An 18,011-nucleotide genomic window follows, 5' to 3' on the forward strand; every position below is an offset into this window, starting at 1 on the left:
TGCTCTAACTAAGGAAGTGAAATATCTGTATGATAAGAACTGTCCAGGACTTTCATTTCCTCATTTCCCCTAGCCAACCTAAATCTCCATACCCAAATTTAAGATTAGAATATTTTTCTGGGTTTTAGAGTTGCAAGACAGTGAGCTTTAGATATTCACCTGTTGCTAATTCTGAAATCTTATGCTTTGTGGTTCTCACACTCCCAAATTTTTCACATGTGCCAGGGATTGAAAAGTATTTTCTCATGTTTTTATGGAACCCTTTTATGCATGGTTCAGTTTTGCTATTATCACGATCAATACCTCTTTAATTGAAAACTTTGGTTCCGTTACTATGCATTATTATGTGTATTGATGCATTCCTACAGTCAGCAGCGTCAATATAATATTTTACCTGAGGCCCCCCAGAAGTCATGCTTGAGGCAGAAGATGCTATATTCCTGTACAGTATCTATGTGTACACCTTTGTCTTTTTTGTGAGATTTTTTAAAATAGAGATTGTCTATCATGTACAAAAACATTGTGTTAGATTTATAGATCTTCAATTTACACCACAGTTTCCCAGAAAAGGAAAACATCAGGAAATGATCACAATGTAAAGGTACACAGTAAAGTCAGGCCAGTATATTTTTCTTCTTGTTTTCAATGTATGTTTTTGATGAGCTGAATTATGAAATTAGAGAAATGCAATAATAAATAAGAAACAAACATTGTAAAAAGAACTAGTACAGCAAAACTGTCATCATTTGGTCAGCTTTCTAGATCTGTCCACTGTTTTATGAAATACGATCCTTGCCAGCTGTTCCTATCCAAAATGCTCTGACTATATTCACTTGTACATTAATTTTGAGAATATAGCTATGCCCCTAAATTGTTGTGGATTTGGTGTAATGCTGCTTTCATTATTTTAATTTGGTTCCCCCAACTTACAGGAGTCCCCACAGGATGGAGCACAAGATGCTGAGTGATTCAGTTCCCAGTTGATTTTGATTGGTAAATAAAGTTGCCAGTGGCCAATGGTAGGGCAGGAAGACAGAGGTGTTACTTTGGGATTCCCATGTAAGAGATTGAGGTAGAACAGGTAGTGGACAGCTGTTGTGTGGTGAAAGAGAGTAGATGCTATGCCTGAGAGGTGCCTAGAAGAGAATGTGGGTGCAGGGACAATCAGTCTAAGTGAGCTGCAGTTCTCGATCCTGGGCAGCGACAATGGAATATGGGTTTTAGTTAAGTGATGTGTTGGGGTTATTGGAAAGTACATCAGACATGTTGAGGTTAGGAAGTGGCTCAGCCCTTGAGTTGTTTAAAGCATATTGAATATAAAGGCTGTGTTTGTGTCTTTCTTTCAGGAACCCAGAGCATTAGGGTGGGTATCAAGGAGTGCTGGTATCAGGATGATTTGAGTAGACACTTTTGGCTTCAGCAACAGTAAATAGAAAAGTAAAACAATGAATTTGAAATTGGAGATAATAAGTTAATAACACAAATACAAATCACAAGAAACTATGAATGAAGTAGCTTCTATTAAATCACTTCATTGCTGTTGCACTTTGTAGTGTTTTGAAATGCAAAATTTGTATGTATTTTCTTTTTTATCCCTTGCAATTTGCATGTGTCACAAATAATCTTCTAGAAATGACTTGATGCAAAATAGTCATGTGCATTTGCCCACTTCCAGAGGTATGTGTTCATCTGATGATACAAAGTTTCTCCATATAAACCATTTTTTCCATGAAATGAGACAGTTTACAATATGTTTGTAATTTGCTAGGCTTGATTGAATATAAAAGTAAGGGTTGTTCAGAAGCTTTCTATTTATATATTGGTAAGAGTATAGTGTACAGTCCTTGTTGAGAAATCTTGATTCATAACTCATGAACGGTAAGACACTCACAGTTGGAAACATCTCACAGATGATTGCCAATCTATTCGCCATGAACCAGCAGAGATTATTCATGGGAGTAAATAAAAGGATGCAGGTGCACGTATTAGATCAGAGAACTTCTTTCTTTGGTGCCCTCTAGTTTTCACTGCAAACACATTTACTTTGTAAATAGACTGCTAAGTTGTTGTTGTTGTTGTTATTATTATTATTATTATTATTATTATTATTATTATCATCATCATCATCCCAATAGGAGTGTTTTTTCTTTCATAGTTCTTTCCCACTGTCCATCCATAACATGTCTATGCTTTTAATGAATTCAACACACTACTTGACTTGCTCAAATATGAACAAGTCAGTGTAAAATAAGTGGGTGATCATAAGGATATAGATGATGTTAGTCCTTTAAATCTGGGAGTAGAAGAAGGCATTTAAAAATGTGTAGCACAATTTGTAGTCATGGGTTTCCTGTGTCTCTGTTAACACATCCACAGCTAAACTATCAATTAGCATTTAGGTCTCTTGCAATTACATATAGTTTTAATATGTCTCACCATTACTTTTATGACATGGGTATGGGATACTTCAGAAATAAATGAATGTAGTTAATTTATATGAGTATTAGTTGGAATATAGATTGACATAGTTGTGTCAAGCATTATAGTATGGAATTAGTACATGTGATACAGGGTTTTAATGAAAGGTGCCAAGTGTTCTGTGCACTCTACACCACCAGAATCATTGCATCAAATTTTGGGAATGCTCATGTATAGGGGATGACAGATCACTAATATTTTTGACTGCACACTCTTGTCAAGTTGCTCTCTTAGTTGAGACTTTTGATTCTATGATTAATCTTCAGTGTTATCGGCTATGTCATGAATGTGATGTAACAAGAAATAGAAATACCAGGAGAGTTGAAATATATCTTAGAGTGTGAGGGATGACAACTTGAGGGAATCAATGAAAGGTTTCAGTACCAAGATGAAAACTACTCTTTTGTAATATATTGAACTGTAAAATTTCTTTTAAAGAAAGGATAAAATTACTACTGACAGATTCAGTGTACTGACTGTGAGCATTATTCTGCCATTTATTTTATGTATAAGATGATATTTTTATTTTAATTAGAATATATCTCTCTTCTTTCTTCCTTCAATCCATTCAATGTCCCACTGACTCACTCCATCTCAAATTCATCATCTCATTTCATTATTACTACACTCTTTCCATGTACATTTGCATAAAAGTATAAAAATAAAACCTAGTAAGCCAATTTTGTATTACCAGCATGTTGGTAATTTCAAGTTTTAGAAATTTGTATTATAAAACCAATTAAGTGCTTTTTCTTTGGGAAATCTAAATTCTCATTCTTTCTCTGTTAATTGTTTTGAAGAAACTATAGAAAAACAAGGCAGAGCTATTATAACAAGAATGTATTAAGAAAAAAAACAAAATCTATGAATGACAGATATTTTTTAAAGAAAAGAATATCTACTGAATAGACATTAACAGAACAATTGGGAAAATTATTACTATATGTGTGAACCAAAATGTATTCATATTCATTTATATATAGAAAGTGTTTATTTAGCTACCACTAAAACATATTTGAAAACCCATATGTCACTTCCCAACTCTGATACTTTATACTGAAAAATACACATATTGATTTTATCAACCTTTCCCTCCAGAAAATACTGCATAAGCCTGAATAATTCCCAAAGAAAGTAAAAGAAATTATCTCATAGATTTGAAGTTGTAGGAGTATGTTAATAAATCTGCATAGATACAGTGAGGACAGCAGAGCAGATGTGATCAAAGTTAGTGGGAACATGGTTCATGAGATCTCACTTGGAAAGATATGTAGTTAGATAGAACTGGAACATGTAATGTTTCCTCCAGGATAACATGCCAGATGGCACCAAGTGTCCAATATATGGTTTCTGGGGAGACACTGAGAAAGTTCCCATATCACAGAGCATGTTGATTAAGAAAGCGAAGAACTTTGTACTAATGTGTTCAGTGCCTGGGGATTCCAGAAGAGGACATGGCACCCTGGAATCTAGAGTTATATGCAGAGGTTAGCTAATGTGTGGAAGTGTTTGCACTTCAACTCTTGGCTCTATGAGAGGAGTTCACATTCCTAACTGCTGATCCATCTTCCCAGCACTGAAGAGATCAGTGTCCATGTTGATTCTTTCATAAGCATAGAGGAGAATTCCATCAGCAATATGTAGAATATAGAAATACATTATATGAAGCATGAGAAATTGTAAAAGTCAAATATAAATTATACACTGAAATTATTTTATTTGGGAAGTGAAATCGTTTAAAATGATCTGAACATTAAGGTCAAACTTACCTCCATGTTTTTATTTGATACAGGAGGGAATCCAGATGGCAAGTTTGGGCTTCATTATTTTACATTCTATTTGGAAAACATATGCAGATCTATATCAAATGTAGAAAATTTATTGGAGCCATGAGTGGGCCTCTTGTATATTGAAATGTGTTATACATATATGTCTGCATTTAAAGTATGAGTATAACAAAGGAAGGAAGATACAATATCACACATTCACAAGGGGAACAGTAATGCAGGGTGTAATTTTACATTCCATTTAAAAAAAGTTGTAGGACATATAATGCAACAATGCAAGGAAACAAAATATAAGCATAGATTTCCACTAAATGGTTATGTTGCTTATTTCTGGGTGTGTCACACAAAAAACCAAAGAGCACAACACAAAGGGCATAATGGGCATGAAACCTAAAATATACCTAGTTTTTCATTCGTCTTCCTAATTTGAGTTATACTTGCTCACACAAGGTATGACAAATTGCATTTCTCTCTCTCTCTCTCTCTCTCTCTTTCTCTCTCTCTCTCTCTCTCTTTCTCTCTCTCTCTCTCTCTCTGTGTGAACACATTCATCTGCATGCACAGTGATATCATGATTACCTCAACCATGCCATAGTATTACTGCAATTATGCTCACAGTTCTGTCAGAATGACTGAATAACTATCAAGTCTGTCCAGAAGCTTTCAAATCCTTTCTGGTCAGTGCCTTATGGGAAATGTATATTCCTTTTCAAGTAACTGGAAATCCGAGAGTCTTGGCTCATGAGAAGAAAGGGACAAACAGTGGGGAAAAGCAGAGAAGTCATTGCAGTCATATTCACCAGAGACCACTTGGGATTATAAAGGAGAGCTCCAAAGGATTGACAAGCAGAAGAAATTGTGTAAAAGGAGACAAAAGTACAGACCAAGAGAAGGATGGTTTTAGTGGCTCTGGACTCAGGGGAGGATCTAGAAGAAAGACTGGTCCTGGACATGTATTGCATCATCTGCTTGTGCCTGTACAGTGTGAGAACCATGAAGCCATTGGCCCATAGCATGAGCCCCAGCAAAATCACTTCAGGACCTGACAGTAATGTGGCATAAAGGATGTCACTGGTTGGATCATGATGGACAGAATAACAGAAAAAGTAAGACTTCAGGTTTGTTGTGCTTTCATTGCCATATCTTGCCCTCATATGCACAAGATTCACGCTGCTTATAAGTAAATAAATCACCCAGTTGAGATACACAGAACAACAAATGCACTTCTGTGTTCTTACTTTAAGTTCTGAATCCCTGGAGTTCCTGGGGCTGATGTTGATGGCCTGAAACACACTAAGAAATGAGGTGCTGCCAATACCTGCACCCCTTCCTACTCTGTGTAAAGAAGAAACCAATTTGCATCCAATATCATTGAGAAAATCTGTAAACCCAAATGAGGATATTGTCTGGGGCACTCCTTTACACAGTACAGTTAAGATATTGGCTACAATCAAGTGAATTAGAATCCAGTCTGTAGACCTTAACCTGTACCTTGTTAGGTAAAAATATATATAGTGGTATAGAAGAGTGAAATTCCCTAGAATTCCAATTATAGTCAGAGAGATGAATATCATTGCTATAGACAACTCACTGGCTACCATGCTGTCAGTTCTTGTTTTCAAACTGAGGATCCTGCACTGAAAGGTGAAGGTGGAGACACAGTCACCATTCTCTATCCTAAATGAATCCATAAGATATATTCAACATGTAGGACATCTTACACGTTTGCATACTTTTTACCCATAAAAGTGATTGTATTGGGCCACAAAACAATCAGATATCTCTAAGTTCATACTTTGTGAAATGTGTAAAAACTTGCACTGTCTCATTAACAGGAGAAGCACAACAATATCTGTAAGGAGTGACTCATGTTTGAAAGAAAGCAATGATTTCATCCTCACAACTAGCCAATAGTCATATGGCTTATATTTAACTCTGGGAGTTAAACACAAATCCATGTAAAATATAGTGATATCACTACAACATTATTAATAAGGGAACAACACATATTATTTTTGTATCACCAAAAGAAGTCTGGTTGAGATTGCTTATTTTTTTTCCTCAAGACAGCTCTCTGTCCTTCTAAAAATTCTAAAAGCTTTCTTGTTAGCTCATTTGCTTTCTGTCAGAAAAGATGTTAAAAAAAATTCTTGGATCTCCCAGCCAAGGCAGAAATCCTGTTAGAAAAATTCTAAAAGTAATTCTTGGATTTTCCCAATAAAGTCAGAAATCCAGGAAACACTCTAAAAGAGGTGTGCTTGCTTTTCAGACAGCCTTATCTGTATAGTAGAAAATATTCTAGAACAGCTGTGTTGGCTCTCAAATGATTCTTGGTGTTTCTCACCAATATCAGAAATCCTGATAAAAAATTTTAAAAGAGCTCTGAACAATTCTAAAAAAGCTGGGTTTGCCCTCTGGGGATATTTCAACTAAAATCAGTAATCATGTTAGAATACATTCTTGAAGAGCTGTGTTTGCTATCCAGAGATCTCTGTAAAACTCCAATCTACGTTTTTTTCCTTTTTTCTATTAGATAATTTCTTTATTTAAACTTCAAATGTTATAGCCTTTCCTTTTTATCCTCCTATCCTCACCCCCTACCCATACAGACAAAAACAACAACCAACCAACAAACAAACAAACACAAAAACTCAATGAAATGATATTCTGCCATACTTATAGATTGGAGCCCGGTCCAATTGTGAGCAGACAGGCTTCACTCAAGTTATGTAGTCATATGCAGAGACCCAAAGCTGAACATTAGGCAAAGCTGGGAGAATCCTGTGTAAGAGTGGGAGGAAATATTTTCAGAATCATAAGAGTCAAGAATATCACAAGAAAACCCTCAGAGTCAACAAATCTAGGCTCATAGGGGCTCACAGAGACTGAACCATCAACCAGAAAGCCTGCATAAGTCAGATACTGACCTTTTGCACATTTGTTTAGCTTGGTCGTCTCCTGGAAAAACTAACAGTAGAACAGGGGCTGTTTCTAACTCTATTGCTTGCCTTTGGTATCCTTTCCTCCTATTGGATTGCCCTTTCTAGCTGTAATAGGACAGGGGGTGCCTAGTCTTACTGCAACTTGATATAGCATGACTGGTTGATATCAATGGTTGTCCTTGTCCTCTTCTCAAGAGACATTGAGGATGGGAGGAAGAGTGGATGGGGAACTACAAGGAAGGTGGTGAGAGACTGGGATGAGACGAGGAAGAGGAAATGGCAGTCAGGACATAAAAAATAAACAATTAATTTATTTATTATATCATTAATCACACAATACAGTGTACTGTATTTTGTTTGTTTGTGATACAAAATATTACTATGTCAGCAAGGCTAGGTAGAAAGTCACTATGTAGATTAGGCTAACCTCAAAAATAATTGTGACCTGCCTCATCAATGCTGGGGTTAAATGTGTATACTACCATGCACTACCTTACATTCCAGCTTTACAGTCATTATTTAAATTTATGCTTATTTATTATATTTACTTTCTAGTATGACAATTCCTGATAACATATAAGTGTTTAAATTTCACTACAGAATTGGAAATTACTGATGTGTATATCTTAAACATTTTTTTACAAATCAATTTTCCTGATCTTTCCCAAACTGAACATACCTGTTCATGCAGCTACCTCATGAAATTGCACTTCTGTCACTATCAGTGATCTTTCCTCATGCCTTCCTTTTTTTTATTGGATATTTTCTTTACTTACATTTCAAATGTTATCCCCTTTCCTTGCTTTCCATCTAAAATTCCCCTCCCACTATACCCTCCTGCTTCCCCTGATCACTACCCTACCCACTCCCAATTACTGGTGATGGTACTCCCCGACACTGGGGCCCAGAGCCTTAACAGGACCAAGGGCCTCTTCTCCCATTGATGACCTACTAGGCCATCCTCTGCTACATGTGAGGCTGGAGCCGTGGGTCCTACCATGTGTACTCTTTGGTTGGTGGTTTAGTCCGTGAGAGCTCTGGGGTACTGTTCAGTTCATATTATTGTTCCTCCTATGGGGATGCAAACCCCTTCATCTCCTTAGGTCCTTTCTCTTGCTCCTTCATTGGGGATCCTATGCTCTGATCAATGGATTACTGTGATCATCCACTTTTGTATTGATCAGGCACTGGCAGAACCTCTCAGGAGGCAGCAATAGCAAGCTCATATCAGCAAGCACTAGTTGGCATCCAACACAGTGGCTACACTTGGTGATTGTATATGGGAGGTATCCGCAACTAGGTCATTCTCTGGATGGTCATTTTGTCAGACTGTGCTCCATGCTTTGTCTCTGTAAATACTTCCAGAGTGTTCTGTTCTCCCTTCTAAGAAGGATAGAAGTATCCACAAGATCACTTCCTTTTTCTTGAGTTTCATGTGGCTTGTGAATTGTATCTTGGGTATTCTGAGCCTCTGAGTTAATATCTACTTATCAGTGAGTGCATATTATGTGCGTTCTTTTGTGATTGGGTTACCTCCCTCTGGGTGATATTCACTAGGTCCATCTATTTACCTACTAATTTCATAAATTCATTGTTTTTAATAGCTAAGAAGTGCTCCATTGTGTAAATTGCCACTTTTTCTGTATCCATTCCTCTGTTGAGGAACATCTGGGTTCTCTCCAGCTTCTGGCTATTATAAATAAGGCTGCTGTGAATATAGTGGATCATATGTCCATATTACATGTTGCCCAGAGAAACAAATAACCCTATTAAAAATGGGGTACAGAGCTATACAAAGAATTCTCAACTGATAAATACCAAATGGCTGAGAAGCAATTAAATATTTTTCATCACCCTTAGTCATCAGGGAAATGCAAATCAAAACAACCCTGAGAGTCCACCTCACACCAGTCAAAATAGCTAAAATCAAAAATTCATGGTACAGCAGATGCTTGCTTGGATGTGGAGAAAGAGGAACATTCCTCCTTTCCTGGAGGGATTGCAAGCTGCTACAACCACTCTGGAAATCAGTTTGGTGTTTCCTCAGAAAATTTGACTTAGTACTATCCGACGACCCAGCAATATCATTTCCAGATCTATACCCAGAGGATTCTGCTCATGCCATCTATGACAGTACTAAGATATATTCTCCATGCATGATCACCTACATTGTACATAGCATCTTCTTCTTGGTATATGTTAGCATCTTAGTCTTAAGTCTGAAAAACATTAAGTTAGATTTCTTCCTTCTCCTTCTCCTCCTCCTCCTTCACCTCCTCCTCCTTCACCTCCTTCGACCTGCTTTTCCTCCTCTTCTTCTTCATCATTACCAGCTCTTCCTCCTCCTCTTCCATCTCCTTCTTCTTCTGTTTATCATTTCTTTTATCATCCTTCTTTTATCCTTCCTTGCCTTTTACATTGACAAACAAAAAAAATGCATATACACAAAGATATGGTGTTAATGTAGAATAGAGCTGAAATTTGCAATATAATGTAAGCACAACCCTAAAAGTTACACCACATATTTTAATTTGTATAGAAATTTATGTAATATGATATATATATATGTATGTATATATATATATGAACTTTTAATCACTAGGTTTTATATAAAATTCAGAAAATATTTCCAGATTGCCTTGTAAATAGAAGAAACCAAATATGGTTTCTTTTAATCTAATATCAATGATTCATAAGCTATCTTAATTTTATTTCATGATAATATCCACACTCTGAGAACTCCTACATCTCCTTATTCTAATTCAAATAAGTTATTCATAGTTTACTCTCTAATTAAGTCAAATATTCATTCAAGAATCAGTTGTCATACATGCTAGTAGCCATGTAAGATTTTATAGTAAAAATAGAAAACTACTTCCATATATAATGTAAAGCTTAAGTTGTGTATATTCATTTGAAATTCGAGATGAATATGTAAGAATAGTTTAGTAAATGATATCTGTGCAAATGAACAAGTTACCTACAAGCTTCATAATTGTCTTTACACCCTGTCCTATCACATTAGGTAGGGTTTGTTTTTTTCCTAAGCAGTTTTCTCATTACAGCAAGCTACGTGGTTTTTAGAGTGTGTATTTGTATATGTGTGCATGTGAGTGATACCTTATATAAATGTACTAATTTTACAAAATAGTCAAGAGCGTAATCCTAAAGTAGATTTACTTTAAATAAATGTGTCTGTGGATTTATTTTCATAAATGTCATTGTCTTCATTTACATTCACTATTTTTCAAATGATCGTCTCTCTTTATTATTAAGAATAAATTACTAGCTGGTCATGGGGACTCTTGGCCACACCCAAATTATAAGCCACCAACCAAAGAGTATACATATGCTGGTCCATGTCTCCTGGCACATATGTAGCAGAAGAATGCTTTATCAAGCCTCATTGGGAGAGAAGGAGCTTAATCCTGTAGAGATTTGATGCCTATAGAAGTGTATGCTTGGAGGAGTGCCTTGGGGATAAGTCAGAGGCAAAGGGGCAGAGAATAAGTTAAAAATCTCTGAGTGGGTGTACCAAGAAGGGGGCAACATTTGAGATATAAATAAATAAAATAATAAAAGTTTGAAAATTAAAAAGAAATAAAATTCTTGCAAACCAAATGCAAGAATTTATCAAAAACATCATTCATCATGATCACGTATGAATCAACTCTAGGATGCAGTGATGTTTCAATATATGAAAATTCATCAATGTAATTCAATATATAAACAAAGACAATGGGAAAATAATCATATGATCATCTGATTAGATACTGAAAAGGACTTTGACAAATTCCAAATCCAAGATTCTTTAATGTTAAGTACCTTGGAGAGATTAGGAATGCATGGCACATACCTATATATAATAAAAGCAAACCAACAACCAACATCAAATCAAATGTTGAGTAACTTAAAGAAAGCTCACTAAAATTAGAGACAATACAATCTCTCCCTAATTACTCAATATAGTGTTTGATGTTCTAGCCATAGCAAATAACGAAAGCATAAGATAAGATAATACAAATAATGCAGATCCAGTGGATTTGAAATGCAAAGGTATCACTATTTACAGATGATATGACAGTACATATAAGCAATTCCAAAAATTCTACCAGACAATTCCTACAACTGTAAAACCGTTTCAGCAAAGTGGATGGATATAAAATTAAAGAACTTAGTAGCTTTCTTTCATAAAAATGATGAAAGGGCTGAGAAAGAAAGTGTGAAAATGCCGGGCATTGGTGGCTCAGGCCTTTAATCCCAGCACTCAGGAGGAAGAGGAAGGGGGATTTCTGAGTTCGAGGCCAGCCTGGTCTACAGAGTGAGTTCCAGGACAGCCAGGGCTACACAGAGAAACTCTATATCAAAACAAAACTAACAAACAAACAAAAAAAAAACAAAAACAAAAAATTATGAAAACAAAACTTTTCACAATAGTCACAAATAACATAAAATATCTTGGTGTAACTCTCACCAAGCAAGTAAAAGATCCACATGACAAGAACTTCAAGTTCCTGAAGAAAACAAATGAAAAAGACTTCAGAAAATGGAAAGATCTTCCATGCTCATGAATTGGCAGGATTAACATAGTGAAAATAGTAATCTTAACAAAAGCAATCTACAGATTCAATGCAAAATTCCAACACAGTTCTTCATAGACATGTAAAAAAATGATTTTCAACTTCATATAGGTGAAAAAATGTATGGCCAAAAGTATACTGAAGAATGGAAGAATTCCTGGGGAATCGTCATTCCTGACCTCAAGCTGTACTACAGGCAATTGTGATGAAACCTGCATGATGATATTGGTACAGAGACAGACAGATCAATCAATGGAATAGAATTGAAGACCCAGAAATAAACCCACATGCCTGTGGACACTTGATATTTGAAAAAGAAGCCAAAACCATACAGTGGACAAAAGAAAGCATCTTCAACAAATGGTGCAGCTCTAATTGGTGGGCTACAAGTAGAAGAATACTGTTTGACCCACATTAATCACCTATACAAACCTCATGTCCAAAAGGATCAAGGACCTCAAGATAAACCTAGATACACTAAATCTAATAGAGATAAAAGTAGGAAATAGCCTTGAATGCACAGACACAGGGAAATTTTTCCTGAACAAAACACCAATGGCTTAAGATGTAAGATCAGCAATTGATAAAGGGACCTCTTGAAACTGAAAAAGTTCTGTAAGGAAAAGGACACTGTCAATAAAACAAAACCGCAACCCACATATTGGGGAAGAGGTTGTCACTAACTGTACATCATGTAGAGTACTAATATCCAAAAGATATAATGTACTCAAAAAGATAGATTCCCAAAAAACAAATAACCCAAATTCAAAATAGGTACAAAGCTAAACAGTGAATACTCAACAAAAGAGTCTCAAATGTCCAAGAAGCACTTAAAAAAACATTCAACATCCATAGTCATCAGGGAAATGCAAATCAAACAACCTTGAGATTCCATCTTATACCAATCAGAATGGCTAAGGACAAAAAGTCAAATGACAGCACAGAATGGTGAGGATGTGGAGATTGCAGAAGATTCCTCGATTGCTGGTAGGATGGCAAACTGGTACAATTACTCTTGAAATCAATCTGACAGTTCCTCAGAGAATTGGAAATAGTTCTACCTGAAGACCCAGCTTGATCCTTTCTTTGCATGTAATCTACCATACTACAAGGGCACTTGCTCCACTGAGTTCACAGCACCCTTATTCATAATAGCTAGAAGCTAGAAGAAACAAGATGTCCCTTAACCAGATTGTGGATATGTTTTCCATTTACACAGTGGAATATTATCAAACTATTTTAAATGAGGACATCATGAATTTTGCAGGAAAATGGATAGAATTAGATTTTTTTTTATCCTGAGCAAGGTAAACCAGATGCAAAAGGATATGCATGATACATATTCATTGATCAGTAGATATTACCCAAAAAGAATATAATCAATACTCATGAAACAAACCCAGAAACATTGTGAAGTTAAAGAACAGTAAAGTACCAGTGAAGATACGTGAATTCCAACTTGAAGGGTGGCAAATCCAATGAAAGACCTTCGGTGAGGAAAGGCTAGGGAATGTTTGTAGGCAGCTGCACGCCCAAAGATGGCGCGGACCTCAGGTACACCAGCACTGTAAACAACGCCATTGTGCAGGCGCCAGCCCGAATCTGGCGCCAACCCCTCCGGAGCAGGTGTTACATATCAAAGGGGCCGACAGACTGACAAATCCCAGGAGGACACGTAGCTCTCCCCAGTGCTGGGGTGGAGATAGGAGTCCTCCCAGGGGTTTTCGGGAGTTCCCGAGTAGCATGGAGATGTTCCAGAAATAAAGAGATCTGTTGAGAAGAATCCGACCAAGTTGCGTCTTTTCTTGTTGTACAAGGTGAGCGCAACAAAGTGGTGGCCCGTATGGGGAACGGAGGATTGCAGGATTCAGAACTCTTCAGCTGAGGAATGGCAGTGCAGGTAAGTCTCCCAAAATTGATCCCTGGTTAAAAGGAGGGATATGATTCTCTTGCTGTAGACCCAGTGTAGGTAGCTATTAGTGTTTTTGTTTTGTTTTTTGTAATTTCTGGCCTCTGCTTTTGGGTGATAGGAGCAGTTAAGGCAGGTCAGAAAATTTTTATGGAACAAGAAAGTATGTCAGAGGAAGATAGGAAACATATAAGTAAAAGAAAGAAAAGGGGCGAAAAAGAGAGAGAAAAGGAAAAGGGAGGAAAGGAAAATTCAAAGGGAAAAGGAATTAATGAGAAAGGAAAGGAAATAGAAAAAGGATATCCCTCATTAAAAGACTTAACAATAAGTTCAGCAAGTTCTGACTCCAGTGACTCAGAGCTTGATAAAGATGAGGAAGCTGACCTAGAAGAAGAGGCAGCTCAGTATGAGAGGGATAGGTACGAAAAAAGGGGGGTCGGCTGGCAAAGGAGTAAAGTGCCGACCACTCCACCTCTTAACCCTGAGTATACAGTAAAAAAGGAATCCAAAAAAGCTAGTAAACAAGGTACATCATTGTGCCCAGAGGTTTGGAAGGAAGCTGAACTGACTTTCCCTGTATTCTTAGATGGCCAGGGACAATGGTATCATGAGCCAATAGATTTTAAAACTATTAAGCAGCTGGCTGAGTCAGTCCGTACCTATGGGGTGAGTGCAGCTTTTGTAGTTGCACAGGTCGAGGCGCTTGCTAGATATTGCCTCACCCGGGGGACTGGAATAATATTGCTCGGGCTTGTTTGTCGTCCGGACAGTGTTTAGATTGGAAGTCCTTGTCCTATGAATATGCAAACAGTCAGGCAGCAGCAAATTTAGCCACAGGACAAGATCCTCAGAGACATTGGGATGCAGACATGCTTCTAGGTTTAGGACGTTTTGCTTTAGATCAAATTATCCTGAAGCAGTATATGCTCAAATAAATGAGGTAGCTACCAAAGCATGGAAGGCATTGCCGAACAATGGCGCAGTCTCAGGCAATCTTACGAAAATCTTGCATGGTCCCACAGAATCATTTTCAGACTTTGCAGCATGCCTCATTGAAGCAGCCGCTAGAATTTTTGGAGATCCTGATATAGCTATGCCTTTAGTAAAACAGCTAGTGTATGAGCAATGCACTAAGGAGTGTAGAGCAGCTATTACACCCTATAAACATAAAGGTTTAGAAGTTTGGTTGAAGGTTTGCAGAGAACTAGGGGGCCCGTTAACCAATGCAGGCCTGGTGGCAGCTGTAGTACAGTTGGGTAGATCTAATAATGATACTTGTTATAAATGTGGCCAGAGAGGACATTTTAGAAGACAATGCCCCGAAAATGAGAAAAGGACTCCATTAGATAAACCTAGACAGCCAGGAATATGCCATAAATGTAGAAAAGGAAAACATTGGGCTAATGAGTGCAGATCAATAAAGGATATAGAAGGCCAACCATTACAAGCAGGATATACTAAGGACATAGAAGGCCGACCATTACAAGCAGGATATAATGGCACTAGGCCAAAAAATGGACAGTGGGGCCCACGTCCCCAGGGCCCTCAAATATATGGGGCTCTTCAGAAAGACCAGACGAGACTTTGGCCGTCTCTCCGTCATCCGAGAGACCGCGGAGAGCCACTACTGGCTCCGCAGGATTGGACCTCCACTCCACCACCAGACTCGTATTAACCCCACAGATGGGGGTACAACCCATAGATACAGATTTTAAAGGCCCCCTTCCCAAAGATTCTGTAGGACTATTGCTTGGCCGTTCATCTTCTGCTTTAAAAGGATTACAAATTACCCCTGGAGTGATTGATCCAGATTATACGGGGGTTGTGAAAATCTTAGTGGCCTCCCCCAGTGGTATTTCATCTATCTCTCCAGGAGATAGAATTGCTCAATTATTACTATTGTCAAGTTTGCATAAACATTTTCCAGCAAATAATAAAATAAGAGGAGACAGTGGGCTAGGTTCTACAGGTTCTCAGTTCACTTTCTTATCAATGGAATTAGGAGATCGCCCCATGTTAACTTTGGAGGTTGAAGGACGATCCTTTCTGGGGTTGCTAGACACAGGTGCAGATCGCAGTATTATCTCTGATCATGATTGGCCGCCAAAATGGCCTTCACAAACATCATCTCAAAGCCTCCACGGTCTAGGTTATAAGACTGCTCCCCTTATAAGTGCTAAGGAATTAACTTGGAAACATGAGGAAGGCAAGTCAGGGAAATTTTTTCCTTATATTGTGGATATTCCTGTGACCCTATGGGGTAGGGATGTCTTAACCCAAATGGATCTTATACTAACTAATGAGTATTCCCCACAGGCCCGAGAAATTATGTCTAATATGGGCTACATCCCAGGAAAAGGGTTAGGAAAGTCGTTACAAGGCAGGACTAGGTTATTGCCCACAAAGTTCAAACAAGATAGAAAGGGATTGGGTTTTTCCTAGGGGCCGTTGAGGGTGGTATACCCATTACTTGGAAAACAGAGGAGCCTGTATGGGTTCCTCAATGGCCTCTTTCCTCTGAAAAAGGAAAGCTGCCAGAGAATTAGTAGAGGAACAATTGAAATTAGGACATATTCAACCTTCCCAGTCACCTTGGAATACACCCATATTCGTGATTAAGAAAAAATCAGGCAAATGGAGGCTCCTGCAGGATCTTCGAGCCATTAATAATCAAATGCAGATTATGGGCCCCATACAGAGGGGTCTGCCCCTACATTCTAGTTTGCCCAAAGAGTGGCCTATTATAATCATTGATATTAATGATTGTTTTTTCTCTATTCCCCTTGCATTGTGTGATAGTGAGCGCTTTGCCTTTACTCTTCCTTCTGTAAATAATGAAGAGCCTGATAAACGGTATCAATGGATAGTTTTACCTCAAGGGATGGCAAACAGTCCTACTATGTGTCAACTTTTTGTAGGAGAAGCCCTGCAACCTGTCCGTGATGCATTCCCAAAGTTAAGGATAGTACATTATGTAGATGATGTCCTTCTTGCCTCAAAGAATAAAGAAAGTTTAGATGAAGCCTATATTAAGCTAGTAAAAGAATTAGAAATGAAACAATTATTTATAGCTCCTGATAAAGTTCAAATGGGAAATTTAGGAGAGTTCTTGGGTGCTCGAATTACTCCACATTGTATTACACCTCAAAAGATAGAATTACGTAAAGATCATTTAAAAACATTAAATGATTTCCAGAAATTGCTAGGTGATATAAATTGGATTCATCCATATATGAGGCTATCAAATTTTGAATTAATCCCTCTTTTTGATATATTGAAGGGCGATCCACAACTTCTGTCACCTCGTGCTCTCACCCCTGAGGCCCGAGTAGCATTAGAAAAGATAGAAAGGTGTTTAGAAAAGGCCAAACTGTATAGATGGAAAGAGGGAGAGAACATCCTCTTATGCATTTTGAAGACATTCCATCAACCAACAGGAGTGTTGTGGCAGTCAGGTCCTCTATTGTGGATTTATCCTCATGTATCTCCCAATAAAACCCTTGAATATTATCCCATTGCTGTAGCTCAATTAGCGATTTTGGGCATTAAATCGTGTATTCAACATTTTGGTGCACCACCTCAGAAAATCATTACACCTTATAATGCTAGTCAAATACAGATTCTAAGTTCTTTGATAGATGATTGGGCTCTATTGCACTGTAGGTTTGATGGGGAATTAAGTAATCATTATCCCAAAGATCCTTTGCTACAATTTTTTAGTGAACATCCAGTGATTTTCCCCAAAGTCACAGCATCTAAACCCATATCAGGTGCATTGGATATTTATACAGATGGTTCTAAAACAGGTGTTGGTGCCTATGTAGTTAATTCTCATAAACCCGTTCTTTTTCAATACAATCCTGGCACCCCACAACTTACTGAATGTAAAATTGTGTTGGAAGTATTCAAAGTTTTAAGGAATCTTTTAATCTAGTCTCTGATTCGGCTTATGTAGTAAATGCAGTGCGTGCATTAGAAATTGCAGGACCCATTAGACCTACCAGAGCTGTGTTCACCATCTTATTAGAGTTACAAAAATTGATTTGGAAAAGAACACATAAATTCTTTATTCAACATATACGATTTCACTCTACCTTACCAGGCCCTATGGCAGAAAGAAATGCCTTAGTGGATGCTAGCACTCGCATGGAATTTATTTTTCATGCCACCCCACTGGAGCTTGCAAAAGATTTTCATCGATTGTATCATGTTCCTGCTGCTACACTTCAGCAGAAATTTGATATCTCTCGAGCCTCAGCACGAGATGTGGTGTTACAATGTCCACAGTGTGTACAATTTCACCACCCTCCTCATG

At 37.6% G+C, this 18,011-nt stretch overlaps 1 protein-coding gene across 1 annotated transcript in view; it reads right to left on the reverse strand.

The window, feature by feature from the left end:
- Positions 1 to 4,951: 4,951 nt before the first annotated feature.
- Positions 4,952 to 18,011, reverse strand: part of LOC110283945 (vomeronasal type-1 receptor 4-like) — a 30,560-nt gene continuing 17,500 nt past the window's right edge. The window contains exon 2 of the mRNA XM_085833017.1: positions 4,952 to 5,902. Coding sequence (XP_085689143.1) covers positions 4,952 to 5,866 — 915 coding nt within the window. The 5' untranslated portion in view covers positions 5,867 to 5,902. The remainder of the gene's footprint in view (positions 5,903 to 18,011) is intronic.

Source organism: Mus caroli, unplaced genomic scaffold (assembly GCF_978045245.1).
Source record: "Mus caroli unplaced genomic scaffold, Mus_caroli_1 scaffold_18, whole genome shotgun sequence".
NCBI classification, from domain to species: Eukaryota; Metazoa; Chordata; class Mammalia; order Rodentia; family Muridae; genus Mus; species Mus caroli.